We start from the raw sequence: 18221 nt of genomic DNA, 5'->3' as shown, positions 1-18221 counted from the left end.
CAAGATGCAAGCATGATGATAACTGCCCTCCAGATCGACGCTGGCCTGAACTGCCATTTGGGCCATCTAATAAATAATTTGACTTGCTAGAAAGAAGTTTCCCCATCACATTTACATCAAGCTATGTTGTACAGCAACCATTCAGTTTTGAATTCATTAGTGTACATCAAAGAGTTAAAACATCAGTCGTTTTCTGAGGAAAGAAAGAAAGAAAAAAAAAAATCTATCTTGTAACTCAGATGCTTTTCAGGAACTTGGCCGCTCTAGATGCGAGAGGCATGTGCTTTTCCGCCCTGCTTTAGGTGATGGCTTAGTTCAAGGGGGCCCAGATTTGGCTCAGTCAACAGTTGTGTTGGCGTCTTGCCATCGAATGTGCATAAAATGGAGCTGACTGCAATTCCCTCCTCACGCTAACATGGAGGGCAGCCCGGGGAGACCTGAGGCCCCGGTATGCCTCGCTGTAGGTTGACTTGGCGATGAGAGTTGTAGTGGGATGTGTGATCCCTGCAGCGTGAACTGTTGTATTGTGACTTGATCATTGCTTTCGAGTCCCTGGGTTGTATTTTGGTGTCTTGTCATAACTAATGCTTTTCAACCCTTGTTGTGCCTGTGCTTCCAAAATCTTTCTCTCTTCTCACAGTGGCTTACGTGCTTTTCCAGATGTACAAGGTTCATATCTCATTTGCAGACTCTTCCTATGATTTTGTGGCTTATGTGCATTGCCATAAAATCAAGATAAAACACAACTGGCATTTTAGCTGCTCCAAGAACATTGTGTGTAAATAAACCACTAAATAGTTTAGCTTGTGAAATGTAAATACACACAGCTCAGCCCGCGGCAGCTGATGGTGTTTTTCTATCTCCCTTCTTCCCCTCCCACCCCTGCCAAGAGTAAGCGAGCCTGATGTTCTTTTTTTCTATTGCTCTTTCATACAATGCAAATGACAACTAAGTACCATGTAGGTGGTATGCAGGCACCATGACAGATTCATGATTTGAATTGGGATGAAAGGAAACACTTGCATCCTCTTCCACGTTGCTTCTGAACTGTCTTCTGGGGATTCCTGGACTCCGATGACCCAGAAACTCTGCCTTGGTCTGACTTTGAGCTTGAGCTCGTTTTTAGCAGCAAACTAGTTAAGTCAGTAGAAGAGCAGAGGCCCAACTGTGATGACATTTTTAGCCTTTGCCCTTCGTTCACCCTATACACAAAAGGTCATGAACTGCAGTGAAAGAGGGATCACAGAGGGCGCAGAATGGACAAAGGTGGAACAAATTGCCAGTGGCAGAAACATAAAGAAGAGAAGCAAAAGTTTTGTGTTATGAAGGTAATTGAAAAAGGCCACGTGCATCCCATGGTGATATCATGTCTCTTGTATTTAAAGTTAGTCGCCCATAGTGAATTTGGAAGAGTCTGCTGGTAAGGTGTGGCTTAGATGGTCTCCATGCAGAAGGCAGGAAGGGACAACACTGTCTCTGTTGTATGATGTTAATGAGCAGCTCTGCGTTGTTCTGTGAGAAAAGATGCCAAAGCTGCAGTTCTGGATAGAGAGTGGTGTGCTTTAAGCAGTAAAAGGATTTTTAAAGACTTGTAAACCAAATGAAAAGTCTGATTCTATAGAATAAGAGCTTATTTGAAGCTAAAATAATAGGACTGGTGCTACATGCTGGATATTCAAACTCTTTTGACTCAGAATGGAGTTGAATTTGTGGTGTTGACTGTTTCACTACAGGAAGTCTTGAGACTGTTCTGCTGAGATGTCCAAGGTAATGCAGAGGTGTCAGCTCACGTTAACTCTGGGGTCTTAATATGAGACAGTGTTCGCAAATCTTCTACTCTGATATGCTGAGGAACGAACTACACGTTCATGTGAAAGTATTAAGCTTTCAGTCTGCGGTAATAAAATAAAATTCTTGTATAACTCTGTGCCTGCTGTCTGTCACTTCTACCTGCTATAGCAGCGTGCATCCGGAGAATCGTGTGCGTGTTTTTACCTTGTTTTCTTATCTATTCTCTTTCCCCATTTAGGAAACAAAGTTTATGCAGATGCACAGTCAGGCTTCCTCTTTTTAATTCTTCTCCAGGCAGCTTTTAAATCACTTGTCCGATGTAACAAGTGTTGCCGTAGGGAGAAAGGTCCTGAAGATTATCTAGCCAATAACGTTCACAAATCTCAAAGGGAGCGGAAGGAGAGGGACCTGTTTAGTGCCTCTATTAAAAGGAAAGAGAGGCAGAAGAGAGTCGTTAACAGTTTGTAGGAGGCATCTGGCCAGCCAGTCCGTGTGCATGGAGCCCTGGACAGGTGAAGCAGTTCCCGTTGCTGGGGTTATTGTGATGGGTAGGGAAAGCTCAGCAGGGCCACATGCAGGTCGGTGTGGGGCCTGGCTTCCTCCCTCTGTAAAAGAGAGTATGACTGTTCGCACAGAAATGTCTGGGCTAGTGTCACAGGCTCAGTTGGGTTTGTATTTTTGTTGGTTTTTTTTTAAAATGTTTTCCCTCTTGCTTAATCTTCTGCTTCTGCAGGTTAGCTGTAAAATGGTAAGAAAAAAAATTTCTTGGTGAATTCCCAATTGCAGTAGAACTAGTTGCATTTGCAGGTGATTTTCAGTCAGCCACATGGTAACGTTTACAAAACAGAAGTTATGCACCCCCCTAGTTCATGCTGCATTTCTCCTTAGTGCCCTTTTGAAATAAGCAAACATCCAGGCAGAGAGAACACCATTTGACCAGCATTATCAGCTAAATAAAATAGCTACTTTTTTCTTAAGTTACACTGTAAGTTGCTTTTTATTGTGGCATTCAAACAAAAAATGTCTCCGAAGCCTGGGCTCTGCCCAAGTCCTTTTCGTTGTGTATTCTGTGTGCACGTTTATACAGCAGTGAGCGGAGATGGTACAGGAACAATCTATTGGTTCTTTAAGCGAGACCCGGGTACTGCTGTCCTCCTGGGCTGCAGACCCCGCCAGAGCCCAGCAGCGCTTTCGTAGCCTGCGCAGAGATGCCTCCTGCAGCGTCCTACTGTAAAAGGAGCTTGGTACGTCTGGAAGAGCTGCAGCTACTGCAGTGCAGACGTGCCCTGAGGTGAACAGTGGTTGGGGATGAGAAATGTCTGTGTTTGGTTCCAACTTTTACTAAAAAGCTTGGAATAATAAAGACATCCTTTTTTCCCCCCCATGTATTTTATAAAGAAATAGTCAGATACATAACTGCTCCTTGCTGTTCCCTCTGAAGTAGGGAAGCAATTTGTGAAGCTTTCGGTGCCTACGAGCCTGTATGTATGGGTGTTTGTTATCTATTTATTTCAGTGTTTCGTGAATAGAACCAAGTGGTGTCTCAGGAACTTCAGGACAGTGGCTTTCAATAGAGAATTAGGTATTATGGTGAGAGGAATGAATTTGGGTTCTAATTAATTTTGTGTTGTCTGAGGCTCTGTCAGGACTAGCACTCTGAGCAGATCACATGGGAACACACAGATAGGTTTCCCAAGACGTGCAGTATAGCTTTGAAAGAAAACACAAGAGGCAAGTATGGCAGTCTGCAGAAGAAAAGGTAGACATCTTGCTTGACGAAGGCAAGATCAGATGTTTCTTGGTAGAGACTTGAGACATGATGGTACTAGGCTTTGGGTATGAATGATCAAGACTTTAGTTTTATCTGTACTATTCATTTGCAGATAAGAAATAGATACCAACTGGGCATCTGGCTTTACATCATGTCCTCTTTTGGCAGTGCTGCTGCAGCAGATGTGTCAGGATGAAAACTGAAGAGAGGCCTGGTCTCTGTGACTCAGGGTTCGAGATCTTTAAAATCTTGATAGATTGGAATGTATTTTCCATCATTCATTTCTGTGAAGAACAGTTCTAATAACATCTTAGTTGGGAGAAATTCCTGTATCAAGATAGATGTAGAAAGTATGTTTGCTTTTGCTTTTTTGGTTACCACTTTCTTCTCTAACTAAGGAGTGGGAAGCATTTGAAAAACAGAGTTTATATTTCTGTGCTGTGATATCCTCATTAAAATGGTAAAACTATCCATGAAGCTGTGAATCAGGATGCAGCCATCACTTACCCCAACCATTAGTTCACGTGTCTAAGCACATGCTTCCTGCTCAACTCCAGAATTTTAACAGTAATCAGAGCCTCACCTGTAAACCCCAAGCCAATTGTATTTGATGGAAGCAATGAAACTCTAGATCAGCAAGAGTTCAGGGCTTGTAGTTGATGCAGCAGTTAACTGTTCTGTATTACATCTGTCACAGAAAGTTCTGATTCTCAGGCTAAAGGTTAATCAATATAGTCGACCCCCCCTAGCTCACTGCTTGGTTTGCAGTTTGCTGTCTGCAGCTGGGTGGGTTTAAAAAACAAGAGCATTTCTTCCAAAAAAGAGAGTGCTCTTCCTCTCCCTCCAATCCTCATCCCCAACATTAACCATCCTGGAGTGTCCTGTTAGATTTGTAGCTGCTGTCCTGTTCAGAAGGTTGTGTATGGGTTATTTAAGGGACGGAACTGAAGGCTCAGTAATGAAAACGACTGGAGCCTGAAATAAAATACCGATTCTCGTTCTAATTTTAGCCAAGAAACTTCACTGGGTCACATTGATCAGTTCTCTGCATTGTAATAAATTTGTTCTTGGGCATAGTCAGAGCGTTTAACATCCAAACTTTATCTTTGGAAGGCTGGAACACCATGGAGATCAGTATTGTAAAGTGCATAAAGTCACCTGTTAAATGACACAAGTGACGTGTTCTGATTTTTGGAAGAGTTGCTTCTGGAAGATACGCTTGTGCTCATACTTAGAAAATCATATGATTTTTTGTGAATGTGATAGTTTAAAGTATAAATGTCTAAAGATTTAAGACTAAATTCTTCTAGTTTTGAAGGAAGAAAGACAGGTTGTATATTATGTATGTGAAGTATCCTTACTCCACGCTCCTTGTGTTCAGTAGTATGGACTCTGATTTCCTGGGTAAAATACCAGACAGAACAAATGTGCTGCTAAAGCCTTTGTAATGAGATTGTTTGCATCTAGTCGTACAACATGAGAATTTTAAGTCTAATGCTGATGCTGTAGTGAGAAGGGGGTTGTTCTTTCAATTGACCATTTAGGTGAAGTAGATAAAGCTCTGCTACTAGGTACTCACAGCTTTTATCCTCTGAATACTCACATGAGGAGGCTGTCTGGCTTGACTGGAAGGCAGGAGACCCTGAGGATTCCACAACCAAGCCGCAGTGATGGCTTAAAGACAGTAGAGTTGTATGTACAAATGCTCTGTCAGGAGGTCAAGGTTCCGCATCCAGCCAACCCTGCTATGCAGCTCTGGGAGACTGCCCCTGATTCTACCTGTCCTTACTCGACAGTTCGTACGTTCCTAACTGCCGCCTGTACAGTATGCCAGACAGTTACGGTACCACCTCGTTTTCTGTGCAGTGAGGTTTTGTTCCCTTGTCAGTGTACAGTGGGAAGTTACGACCACCTTCTACCAGGCAACTGAATGGCAGGTTGTAGTGATCCTGGCTAAGTAATAAATCTGGCTGAGAAGGTGTGCACGTGGTACAATTATTTCACATATCTATGCTTGACTTCCATTGTCAGCTTGATTTCCTCGAACCAGAGTATTCTTCCACCATTCACAAAGCGTGCCTTGCTTTACAGGCCTGAGTCCTACTGAGCACAGGGCCAGTAGGGACTGCATGCCATTGACTTCAGCGCTCTTTTTCCCTTCCAGCTGAGCCTGGAAAACCTTAGCCAAAAGACGGCAAACCACAGGGAAGTGGAAACGTGTGTGATGTAAGTGACACATAACTTTAAAAATACTGGCCAGCATCGTGAAACTTTCATCTGTTCCCATACCCTTTGTCCTGCTGCCTTTCAGCTCCAACTGCTTTGCATAGTTCTGCCATTCTCTGGGATGCCCCTCTGCCCTGCGTGCTGCAACAGGATGAATTTGTAAAATCTATTCCTGTATTGTACCAAGGAAACCTGGAATTGTGTGATCTGAGGGTGCGTTGGAAAGAACCCGTCACGCCAAGTGCAGCGCTTGGCTAGCACAATTTTTCTGCCTTGTATGGCCTGAGGAGTTGGCAAAATCTTTGAGAGAATAATAAGGTCTGCTGGAAGTCACCATTTTCTGACTTATTTTACCAGTCTTTTAAACCAATGTTTCAGCGTCTCCTTTTGCAGACTCTGGGGATCATTTTTTTTATGTGTGCTCCTTAAGAAAAAAAAAGAAAAAAAAGTCACTCAAAACAGCCCAACAGTTTATTTTGCATGAAAGAAAGCAAAAAGCACGAAATATTAAGTAGGTGATATTTCTGGTACAGCTGGGCTGTCAAAACTGGGAGAACTGTCTGTCTGCAGAAGAGGAGCATAGATCTGTGGGCTCCTTCTAGTATCAAAGAGAAGGAGAGGTCTCCACATTGTGGATGTACTGCTGGTTGCATTTTATTTATATTTTTCACTTGGAGCCGAGCAGTCCCTGAGGAAAGGGCGATGTCAGTAGCTATATTCCTCCCTTTGCTGTGCCCACTTGCTGTTTCTAATAATAATTCTTTCTCCTGTCTGTAATGCTGCTGCATTACAACGCAGTCTGTAGTGCAGGGGAGACCTCCTCCTTTCCCGAGCCACTCGTGATAGTGGTTCTTTCTTTGTACAGCACCAAATACCACCCCCTCCAGAGCATGATAAACCAAAAACAGTGCATGAGATAACTAATTTTATTTTCCTTCTCTGTCAGCTGGAAAAGCCAGCTTCACCTATCATTTAACGGCTCCTGTTGTCCTTTTTCTTTCCATCTTCCGTTCCCATCTTTCCTTCACATTCAGGCATGTGCTGTGGCTGAGTGAAACCAGGGTTTAAATTGCAGCAGCGCCCGCTCATGTCTGTAACCAAAATGCTTGTTTGAATTTGAGATCTGCAGAAGAATTACCTTCTGGCAGCTTTTCTAAAGGTATCTCACAGAGGGAAATTGTCATGCTTGTTACTACTCTGCTTAATTTTTCACTGCTTTTCTTTCTTTCTTGGTTGAACTCCTTATTTATTTTCCTGATTTTTTTTTTTCTAGAGGGAAGACTCTTTTTGCCCATAATAGGATTTAGTCTGAATATTTTTATAATGTATTTTGTGTTTGGTGTTGTTTTATAATTATCAGGAGGATAAATTTGACATGTAGTGAGCAAGAAACCAATCCATTCTGAGCAGGACTCATGCTGACTTTTGCAGTGTAACCCTTAAGGATTTTCAATAGGACTTTCCACTATACCCTGTACATGTGTAAATACACGGGATAATTTAGAAATACTGCTGTTTTCTGAATGCAATATGTGAGAGAGCCAGAATGTGCCTTTAATTATCCTGCAAGAGAGTGAAACTTGATCTCATCCATTGTCACTGTCCAAACTTGATTATTTGGAGCACATTCATTCCGTCATCCCAGAGGTGTTCCGTCTGCTGTGTCTTCTGTCCCACAGGCAATTGTCCGTACATCTTCAGGTCATTAAGAGCAGAGATAGTTTTGTAATTGCGTGGATAACTAAGGTTTCATTTCATTCTACTTTTAACTGTGATTTGTGTACTAATGAAATAGCTTTTCATAAGCACTCAGAGTCTTCTCTGTTCATTCTGATGTCTTAGATCAAGTGTTTTCTGGTCACCCTCGTCAAGCATCAGTAGATGATGAGATGAATTTTTGCGTCTGTCTTACTGTTTAGGTGCTTAAGGTTTAGCAAGAGGAATACCATCAAAATGCTTGACAAACAACGAAGCTAGGCTCTGCGAGCTTTTCAGCCATGCTTATAGGTTTTTACAGATGATGATGCAGGGCAGAGTTTTTCGAGTTTGTCATAGAGAGTTCTGCTTAAAGCCCTTTTTAGAATAAGCATTAAATGTGTAATTCAAAGCATGCTGATGAAAGTATGCATTGAGTGTTTTATTCTGGCTCTAACATGCAAGTCTGTCTTTTATGTCATATGAAATACATATGGCAATCCAGATTGGAAGCAGGTAGAAGGCATATTTGGAATGCTGAATGGTAGGGATGTTTTCATGGCAGCAACTATCATAATGAGTTTTTTTGGTTTACTACGAGTATCTGTATTTTAGTCTTTTTGTATCATCATCCTATTGCTGAGCATTTGTTTTAATGGAAATTAAAATAATGAACAAACTTAGATGTTTTAGCAGAAGGTCTGCAAATATTTTGCCATCACACACACACAAAAAGTTTGAGCCGCAGTACCTTAATGATGTAAGTACATCTCTGTTTTAAACCACTGTTTTGGTCATGTTTGATGAGAGTCCTTTACAATGATAACCTTCCTACAACACTGACACCCCGTGTTTGTGATGGTCATCATCTGCTTAAATCATATAAAATGTAGGGGTAATAATATGCAGTGCAACTGTTAACATTTTTCAACAGTCTTTCCACAAACTAGTATTGCGCTAAGTATTTAGGAACTGGCTGGCCTTGGAGTAGGCTTTCAAAATCCACTTTCATTGTCTATCACCTGAAAAAAAAATCAGTTTCTCCTTTCTCTGCAACAAGTATTTTTCCTGCCTTCTGATACCTTTCAGATCGGCAGGCAGTGAATTTTCTAGCATGTCTTTTATTGATTGCATAAATGACCTCTTCATGGTGGGTCTAGCAGGTTCCCTCAAGGTGAGAGCTGCCGCGGGTTCTACTTGCCTGCGCCAGGGCTGACACACGTTCAGCTGGGCAGTGTTAGCAGCGGTTGGGGTAGCTGGGTAGTATAATTTAAGGGTAGCATAAAAAAAAATTGACTTTTACCATTAAATGAAAGGAATGATATGCAGACTGTATGAAACATACTTTGCAATTTAAGCAAGCTCCTCAATTTTTGCAAATGTATCTGACGCTGCCCTAGAGCGCCTGGTCCCCGCAGTGGAGTGTGGCAGAACCCAGGGGCCGCGCCGCAGGATTTAGGTCACCCCTGCTGCGGAGCAAACAAGACCCGGGGTATTGTCCCTCTGCCTGAAATCCTGAATCACCTCCTGGCTGCTTCTGACATCTGTTTTTTAGCTCTCACTGTTCACTTCGATATCATATGTTGGTGCTTTAAGTACTCAGTGTTGTATGTTTCATGCTGTGTGAAATGTACATGTTTAGAGACTTGAAACACAGGCTCGTGCTTCACAGTACTCATGTCCTGCTTGCTAGGCTTGTGCCAACAGCTTTCCACATCTGGGTGGTATGTTTTGAACTCTCTTCTGCTGTCTGGCAGGTTACCATTTGTGGTTACCTGGCAATAAATGGATACTTCCTACCTTTTTCTGGAACTCTTCAACAAGCGGTTTGTGCAGGGCACCCCATGTCCTTGCATAGTGCTCTAGTGCACTGTCTCGTGGGTGTGTAAAAGACACATGAACGTGTGCTGCATCTTCTCTAAATTGGGAAGTCGTGAAACTGCTTGGTTGGCAGGATATGCCCACTAACTTATCCCCAAAGCTGGGGGAACTGCCAATTTCTTCTGCATTTGCTAGGCATGAAGTGTTTGTTCGGGGAAGTATTTCTAAAGTCCATTTGGTTGTTATGAAGGCTTTTCATGACAATTGATGACAGATACTTCAGGGTACTTTCCAATGACCATAAGGAGTTAGCTTTGCCATTTCCTGGCTTGAATTGGGACTTGTAGGTAATTATTTATGCAAATAGCGTCCAAACAGAGCTTCTGCACAAATGGAAACTTGTTGCTTAACACAAGTGCTTACCAGAACCGGTAGAGAAGTTGCTGGAAGTAAAAGCTCTGCATTTGCCCAGTTAGAGGTGTGTTTATCTTGCACTAAAATTCTTAGAGAGCACAGAGAGCAAAAGACCTGGCAGCCATTTCCAGAGCAGCATGCGTTGTTGCTGCTGCTGAGAAATCTGTAGCTCACCTTTGGACGATCAAAAGGATAATTTTTTATCTGTACGTTTCAAGTAAGATTTTAAAAGCTCCTCTGCCTTTATAGGCTTTTATATTCCCTTACTGACTCAATACTAGGGTTATCTATGTTATATCCTCGGTCTTTTTGTTCTGGTGATCACTGTACAATATGACATTTTGCTCATATGAACAGTAAAAATAGATCTGCAGGTGTAATTGTGGGCAGTGCAAGCCACAGAATTAAACAGTCATGAGGAAGTAGAGAGGAAGCAGGGTATTTTTTAGCATTCTATCTAAAATTGCTATGTTTTAGCAATAGCAACTAGTGGCTTCAGTTTTCAACAGTTACAGAAAAAAATGAAATGTAAACAGAACTGAGGCTAGTCTCTCTAAATACAGCTGCAGGATAAACACCTCTGCAGAAAGGCAAATTTAGAGAGGATTTCTTTGTCCAAGTGTGAAACCCAAGTACTGTTTGTTTTACAGTCCTTTTGTTGGCAGTTTTGTGTTTGTGAATACAGTCCTCACTTACTTTATTTTATTACTTTTGTACCACTTTTATTTTTAATTTTGCTCTGTTAACTGGTGCATTGTGCAATAATTAGTCCCATGCTTTGATTCTCAGCTGTTATTTTTAATGAGTCCTGAGAAGAGTAACCTGTGGGAGAATTGCATGCTCTTTGTTACCATCCCCATGGAACTGTACATGCATCTAATCTGGATGAGTTCATAATAGCCCTCAATTTTTGAGTAATACGGCTATTTTCTTCTTCATAGGACTGAGTTTGCCCTAAAAGAAATCATGTCATCAGGAGGAGCTGAAGATGATATTCCTCAAGCAGAGAGGAAAACAGTGACAGACTTTTGCTACTTATTGGATAAATCTAAACAGCTATTCAATGGCTTAAGGTTAGTGCATTTTTGACAGTATTCCTTCAGAAAAGCATTGGAACATACACTTTAGTGTGAGTGATGCCGAAGTCAGTTATACAATGAACATTTCAAACTGAAACACGTTTGAGTTTGTTTAGGAGAGAGCAGTGTGCACCTATGTACGGATAGCATTGGACCATGTATGTAAGCTTGTCTGTAGTAGAGGTGCACACATTTCTTCTGAGCAAGTAGGGAAGGAAATGTGAGAAAGGTGAGCTGAACGTCTGTCATGTCAGTTAAGAGTAAGCTAGAAGTTGGAAATTCTGTGAAATTGATAGAATTCATACTGAAATGCTGTGTATGCAGTACACAAGTAAGGAGTAGGTGTGGCTGTATACAGTCAGCAGCATGTCCAAAACCCCACAGTCTCTGTTCCAAAAAAAAAAAAAGGAATAAGAGGGTTTGGCCTAGGTAGGAGGAAATGGGGGGAGGGAGTATTTTTTTGGGAAGAAATTTAGGAAGTGATAAACAGAAACATCCAAACCATAGCCTGTATGTGTCGGGTGAAACAAATGTGTAATCTGAACTGTGGAGAAAGGCCAAATCTGCATTTATCTCCAAACATCTGCAATAACATCTAGAAAGCCCAGCTGTTTCGTCAGCACCAATAAAGAGGGGAATAAGAGTAAGGGGAGTTCAAGGAAAATAGTTCATGTTTGGACAGTGATACAGGCATCCTGTTTATGTCAATATATACTGAGTTAAAGATTACGTATTCAAGAGCTGTTTTATTTCTAAGCTTTGCTGTAGAGTCTCTTAAGCAGCATGGGTTTTAGCTGGTATCTTGTTGGCAGTTCAGCCTCTTACTGGTCTCTGAGTAATACTGTATGTTTGGGCCCATATAGCTTGCTGTTATTCAAACACAGATGGTTAGCAAAGATGTTTTTAACTCCTTACCCCCCCTGCCCTCCACTATCGATAATCCTTTCATGTGCTTTAGAAGTTGATTACCCAATCCAAAACAATTTGTGCTCCAAAATCTGAATGGTAAATGGACAGTAGAGAGGAAGAGTTCCTGGTGATTGTGTTCAGCACCCCATGAAACGAGCCTAAAGCAAAAGGACTGAGATCTTGACATCAGGATTTCCAGGACCGTATAGGCCATTACATTGGCTTTCTGACACAGCTTGCTTGAAGTTTTGCCTAAGTCACTGAAGAGTACAAATTAATACAGTTCATGTCTGGGTGCGTGATGCTCCAGTTCAGAGCACAGAGATGGCAGAGTACTTACAGCTGTTCCGTCTTTTCCTCTGGGCGTGGAAGGAGTGAGTTTGTATCAGATTTCCAGATGAGAGATGTAGTTTCCATGTCCACCCATGGTACTTTGCCAAAAAGGAACCTTCTTATCCAGCTAGGTAAAAAGAAAATGGAAAATACCTTTGGATGAAATTTGGGCCATAAAAATAGAGAGATGAGCTTCAGCAGCCAGCTCTGCTGTGTGAAAATAAAACCATACTGGAACAGGAGCCTGCCTCTGTCCGTAGTGTAACTTAACACAATTAACATGGCTGCTTCTTGCACTGAACTTGACCACCATTTCACCTATAAGGCCTGTGATTCCTTTGGGCACAATGACTGGATAAAGTGGCGTTATAATGTTGAGGCATCTCCTCTGTTAGTACTTGTTCTCTTCTGGGTAGTTCACCTTGGCAATATCCTAATTCTTAGTCCAACTGCTTACTTTTCCCTCTAGTATAATAAATGCATTTGATGCATGCCTGCCTTCTTCTGTTTTGAAGATGATGATTGCGTTTGCTGCTGTGTTTTTTGTCATTCTCTTCTGCCTACCATGTTTCATGGAAAAGAAGTGATGGGGGAAGGAGAGGAGAGCAGTGATTTCCTTCCTGAAACCTCCTCTGGGCACTTCAGCTACAGGGAACTGAGCCTATAGCTGTGTTGGCAGCTGCTTAGCTGTCGCTGCTGCCAAAAATGCAAGGGCTCAGCCTGCCACGTCTTTGTTTCAGTAGCATTTCCTTCCTTTCTTCCCAATACAGATGCCAAATACAGCATTTGAGGAAAACATACGATGATCTGCCAAGGTTGCTGCTTCAAAGTATGCTTCATGCTCATATTACCAGCGATACCATCCTTTTGCGGCCATGCTAGCTAGAATAACTTAGGGGGGAGGTTGTCTTTCTACTGTCTGTACTCCTTTTTTGAACACCCCCAGCTATAAGTTAGAAACAACTGAATGAAGTATGTTCCAATTGCTCTCTTCTCTCCTTTCCCCACTCCCACTTTCTGCTTTCTTGGAAAAAGGCTGGAAACGGGGAGTGTGTTAGGAAGCAGAATTTCATGGTGTACTGTCACCAGTTATTGTTTTCTTTTTAATGTTAAAAAGTGCTTAAATGTGTTCAGTATCACAGAGAAGCTCGAAACTTTAATAAATGAAATACTTTCCACATATATCTTACTTTCCCAGATAATGAGGTCTTGTTGCTCGTTGTGCAGGCTGCAGGAATCACGACTGCTGTCCTTTCGTGGAAAGAGGTGATGGTGTTTAATCATTTACTTTGTAGACTGATAGTAAGATGCAAGTTTAACCTCTTAGTTTTGCTGCTGATTTAGAAACAGCAGGACCCTGTTAGCGTCAGGCAACGCTGCAGGCTGTACCCTATCTGATACTGGGAAGGGACTGGCTTCTCGCACCGATTGTACTGTGAGGCAAGTTACCTGAGGGTTACTGGTGTGCTTGCTGTCTGCAGGTTATTAGAGGTGATGGGAAGCTACGCCACAAAGTGATTATCCCACTGCTGGTTGGGCTCTGGAAACAGGAGCCTGTTAATTACTACAGGCCTATGAACATAAAAGGAAATTGTCTTTTTTATCACCTGTCAAAACTGTGAATGTATTTAAAGCTCTGAATGTTAAACTTACAGTTATTGTAACCTTCCTTTTTGAAGCATACTGCTGAGTCCCTAGGACTTTCTCAGCATCTTTATGTCTCTGGAAGTTGTCCCCGTGTGGCAGGTTCCACGTGGTGCTGGCCAAACAAACCTTAGCACCTTTAATTGGTTTGCAGCCAGTATTATCTGGCTTCTGCCAACAGCATGGCTGAAATGAACTGCTGGCAGAAAATGAATTATGAGCACATAAGTAATGCTGGTCTTTGTTGAGATTATACAGCAAGCATTGCATAAAATTCTGGGCCGTTTATGGAATTTATCCACCAGCCACTCTAATGTGGCAAGGGAACCAGTCTTCTGTGCCCAGTGTGAGGAACCCATCCTTTTAGAACATCTGAGTTTGTGTCTTCATGACCAGTTTGGAATGTTTTAAAAGCCAAGAAATTGGAAATGGTTTCCACTTGTTGCTGGAGGCTATTGTAAGGAAGTGCGTAACTGTCTTCCTTGTCTGGATAGAGCTGTCCTACGTCAAAGCATTTCCATTCCCTCCTCTGCATCTGGATTCCTTCCTGCTGGCTCTTCCTCCCTCCAGTAACGCTGATGGTGATGCGTAGCAGCACGTGTGAGTAGCCCTGCCGCTGCCTGCTCTGTGCCCAGTGTCTCCAGCCAGGGACCCCCGCAGGAGGAGGAGGAGGCTCTTAGCTTTTTCTCTCCATATTGCTCTAGTATCCTTCTGTAGATCTGGAAGTAGCAAAATCTCTTCCTATAACGTAGGTCTTTGGCTCTCAAGTTGGGTGTGTAATTGCTTCTGCATCATGTATTCCCTGATTCCTTCAGTGGGAGGAGCCGTGTTAATAACCCACTCTGCAATCAACTGAGTCTTTAGTATTCTTTTGGGCTATTTCTCACTAAATAATGCAGATCCTCTGCTCTGATTTAAAAAAACTGCACTAAATGTCCTCTTTTGCTTATGCATCCATTTTCTCACAGCAAAATTTCTTAATACGTGCGGAGCAACATGCATGATGTTCAGAACACAAAACAGTAAATGGATGGCAGCAATGGCAGCTCCTGTCTGCAAAAATCTGTGGTGAAACCGCAGTAATGTGTTGTCATAAATGAAGTTTTATTACAGCCATGTCAGAATACTATCAAAAGAACAAGTGCTACTGTCTGTTTCCATGGAGATCTTTCCTGTTCCCTGGGGAGCCGAGGAATCTCATGGCATTGTGCAGCTATGCCAGCTGCAATTAGGCGAGCACGCTGCTTGAAGAATATCCATGTGGACACCCAGCAGTGACAGTGGACAACAATGGCTGGGCACGTGTGCACTGCGCTAATAGAGGCTTTTTAAAATGCTACTAATTATTGTATATTCAAAAGTAATGCAGCACAGCGAGTTGAACTAGGTTTTACGAGAATGCTTGGGCTTGTAGAGAGGAAGGTACAGAATCGAGGGGGTGCCGGGGGTGCGCAAGGGAAGATGCAGGTGAGGTATAAAGAGTGTAAGAGCTTTCTGATGACGGATGTATGCATAAGGATGATCAGCAAATAGTTACCTGCTTATTTCTTAATTGGTGCACATATCTGCTTCTCAGTGTTTGAGAGAAGAAGGGTATGTTTTCTTGGTTCCTTATGTTAGACCTTTGCTCAAATGTCCTAAGCAACTTGGCCTAGAAAACCCACTTTACTACTAGTAGGGTTCTTTGAGTCAACCTGCTAATTCAGTCATTCTTTAAGTTTGTGTCATTGAACTTGGATTTTTATTATCTTTTTTAAACTATCCATTTTAGTGTTGTTTTATATTTGTATTCACTATTTTTTTTAACATTGAAACTTGTGAATGTGCTAATTAAATTTAACACTACCTCTTGCTATATCAAAGCTTGCAACATCTTAGGCATGTGTTTGGACAGTTTCTTAACTTCTTTTGTTTAGCTAAAATGTTTACATCTCTTACAACAATAGAAAGTGATGAATCAGTCGTTGCAGCAAATGCTTAATATTTGCACGCATTTGTATCAACCTATGTTTGGATGAAGATGTTGGTGCCCTGAAGCACATGTTTATACTCCTGTGTACCCTTCACTGCACCAAAGTACGTTCCAAGATGTTGAGCAGCCAATTGCAAGTTTGAGAGGATTTTTTTTTTTTCTTGTAAAATCCTGCCCAGATTCCTTGGCATCTTCATAGAATAGCAGCAGCAAGTACTGGAATGGTTTTCCAGGCTGGTAAGAGTCATAGCTGATAACGGATTCATTTTACATGTAGCAACTAAGCTCGGTCCCTTCAAGCTGTGTGGGAAGTACAGTTGGCTGATGAGCAAAGGAATATTAATTTCCTTTTCTACCTAGGGTGCTGTTAAAGCAATTACAGTTAGTAGAAATATGCCGGTACGTGGCTCTGGAAATCGTAGTGTGCTGCTTTGCCTGTCGTACTCCTCCGGAGGACACGGCATGGCTTCCAAAAGGTGGGGTTTCCCTTAGGCTCGACCTCCCAGCCTTGGAAGTGGAAAATGCTGCTTTTCTGTGCCGTTCTGCAGAAGACTGAGTGTTGGATGGTATGTTAACCAGCACAGTGATTTGAGAGAGCATTCCCTGAAGAAATCATTCTTGAATGAAAGGAGAGATTATGCTGTCTTGAAAAAGCTGTTCCACTTCCACTTGCAGAGCTGTATATCTCCTTTGAATCAGCTGTAGTGCAGATTTGTGAGCAACGTGTGTTTGGTGAGACTGAGGGGTTTCAGTCTTCTCTGTCACATTTGGTCCAAGATTCACATAACTCCCAGGTGACGGCCTTCTGTTAGGAAAAAGAGCACAACCCTTTAAAGCTGAGATCCTTAGGACTGCACCATAGTTATGGCGTGGAGGTGGAGGGAAATATATCAGAGCATGGAAATGGGCTGGAGGTGTGAAAGCAGATCTGAACTGGATTGACTAACTCACCTTATTGCACTGGAGACTGATATGAAAAACCAGAAGGTCTGAGGTTCTGACACATCACTATGAGTTGGAGGGGGAGGAATTGTGGCGGTGATGTAACTGGAGCCAGTGAATGTCAGCGGTGAGCATCCCTGGGCTCGCTTGACCTGGTGACATTTGGACAGCTGATTTATCTATGATGTTACAGGGTCTGTTTCTGAAACACAGTGAACAGCCTCATCCATTTAAAAAAGATTATTTCCTTAATGAGTAGGAAGAAATATTATCAGTCTAGATGAGTCTAAATGAAGTAATTTCCATTAGATTATTCTGCTTGCTCTTGGGTAGGGTTTCTTTTTACTATGATATTTAAGAGTCCAATTTAGTTCTCTGTGCATATAACCATAAAATTACTTATCTTTTAGCAAGATAGTAAGATGTTTTCAATCACCTGTTGAAAAATGCGTGTAGAAACATGATCATTTCCTGTTTGGAGTGATTATTTGCAGGCCTGTTCATCTCCTGCTGTTGGGAACCTGTTAATATTGAGGAGCCTTGATAAAGGCATGTTTACAGGGGTTAGAGAGCATGGATTTCTTTTTGCCCTTTAGACTGTATTTGTCCATAAATACCTATGTTTTTGCACATATCCAATCACTTGACTCGTGAACTCGCTCATGGAGAGCACTGCTTCCATCTGCTGCTCCTCTGCCTGTTAGAGCAACCATTCCAGAATCCCAGGCACATCTGGAGAGAACAGGCTCATGTGTACAGTGTGTTGTATGTTCGTAATAAATACCATATAAATACATTGTAAATATACCATATGCTTTGTAACTTGTAAGTGAATGAATGTCTACCTGTATAACTGGTAGAAGCTGTTGGACAGGACCCATCTTGTTGAATCTTTTGGGGAAGGAGAGTAAAGCTTTCATAAGGGGTCTGTGCAGGGGGACGGACAGTCCGCAGCTGGACAAGCGCTCTCGGGTAGGGCATTAGGGATCGTGGATATTGGCTGGCAATAGACACCAAAATAACTAGAATAATTCTGCTGTTCTTTGAATAAGTGGTTGAATTACAGTTCTTGCATTTGAAACGCCAAGTTATTGTCTTAGTAGGAAAAGTTTTACTTCAAAAAATTATGGTTAAGCTGCACACCGTCAGTTTGATGTTACAGCGTCGTCATTTTGTGCGTGGAACCTGCAGAGCTCAGGCAGTTTGAGATGCTGGCTCTCTGTGTCCCCGCACCATGATTAAATGTAGGCAATCACTCAGAAGATTTCCAAAATGCATGGGACCTTTGTTAACACTGATAACTTTAATCCTTTTGCATTTGGAAAGTGACTAGAGAATTCGTCTGGAAGTAGGAAGCAATAATTAGGAGACAGCACTGAAGAATTTCTTCCTCCCCCCAATACACACTTCTTTCTCATACATATGCATATGCAGTCTTTTCTTGTAGGCGTTAAATGAATATGCTGTCTGGCCTGTGGCATGTTTTTATGTATACTAAGGTCAGATCTTGATACATGTACTTCCTACAAGCTAGAGAGGACTTCCTTGCGGATTCCAGCAACAGCAGGTTTTGGGAAACTACAGGAATCATGGTTCTTGTGGTTCTGGGTGCAGGCAGAGTTAT

General features: G+C 42.1%; 1 protein-coding gene across 11 annotated transcripts in view; it reads left to right on the top strand.

Annotated features, from left to right (window-relative positions):
- Window positions 1-18221, top strand: part of SCAI (suppressor of cancer cell invasion) — a 44044-nt gene that overhangs the window by 3610 nt on the left and 22213 nt on the right. For 3 of the 11 annotated variants that reach the window (XM_074608351.1, XM_074608350.1, XM_074608356.1), the window contains one exon: window positions 10660-10791. The exons of 2 other annotated variants lie outside the window; for them this stretch is intronic. In XM_074608351.1, coding sequence (XP_074464452.1) covers window positions 10660-10791 — 132 coding nt within the window. Of the gene's footprint in view, window positions 1-5726; window positions 5789-6822; window positions 6948-8883; window positions 8976-10659; window positions 10792-18221 lie in introns of all 11 variants that reach the window. 6 more of the 11 variants (XM_074608353.1, XM_074608355.1, XM_074608354.1 and 3 more) reach the window with 4 other exon arrangements.

This window comes from Larus michahellis, chromosome 15, assembly GCF_964199755.1.
Source record: "Larus michahellis chromosome 15, bLarMic1.1, whole genome shotgun sequence".
In the NCBI taxonomy this organism is placed as follows: domain Eukaryota; kingdom Metazoa; phylum Chordata; class Aves; order Charadriiformes; family Laridae; genus Larus; species Larus michahellis.
The sequence above is the reverse complement of the archived record's forward strand: the minus strand, read 5'-3'. Positions and strand labels throughout refer to the sequence as shown.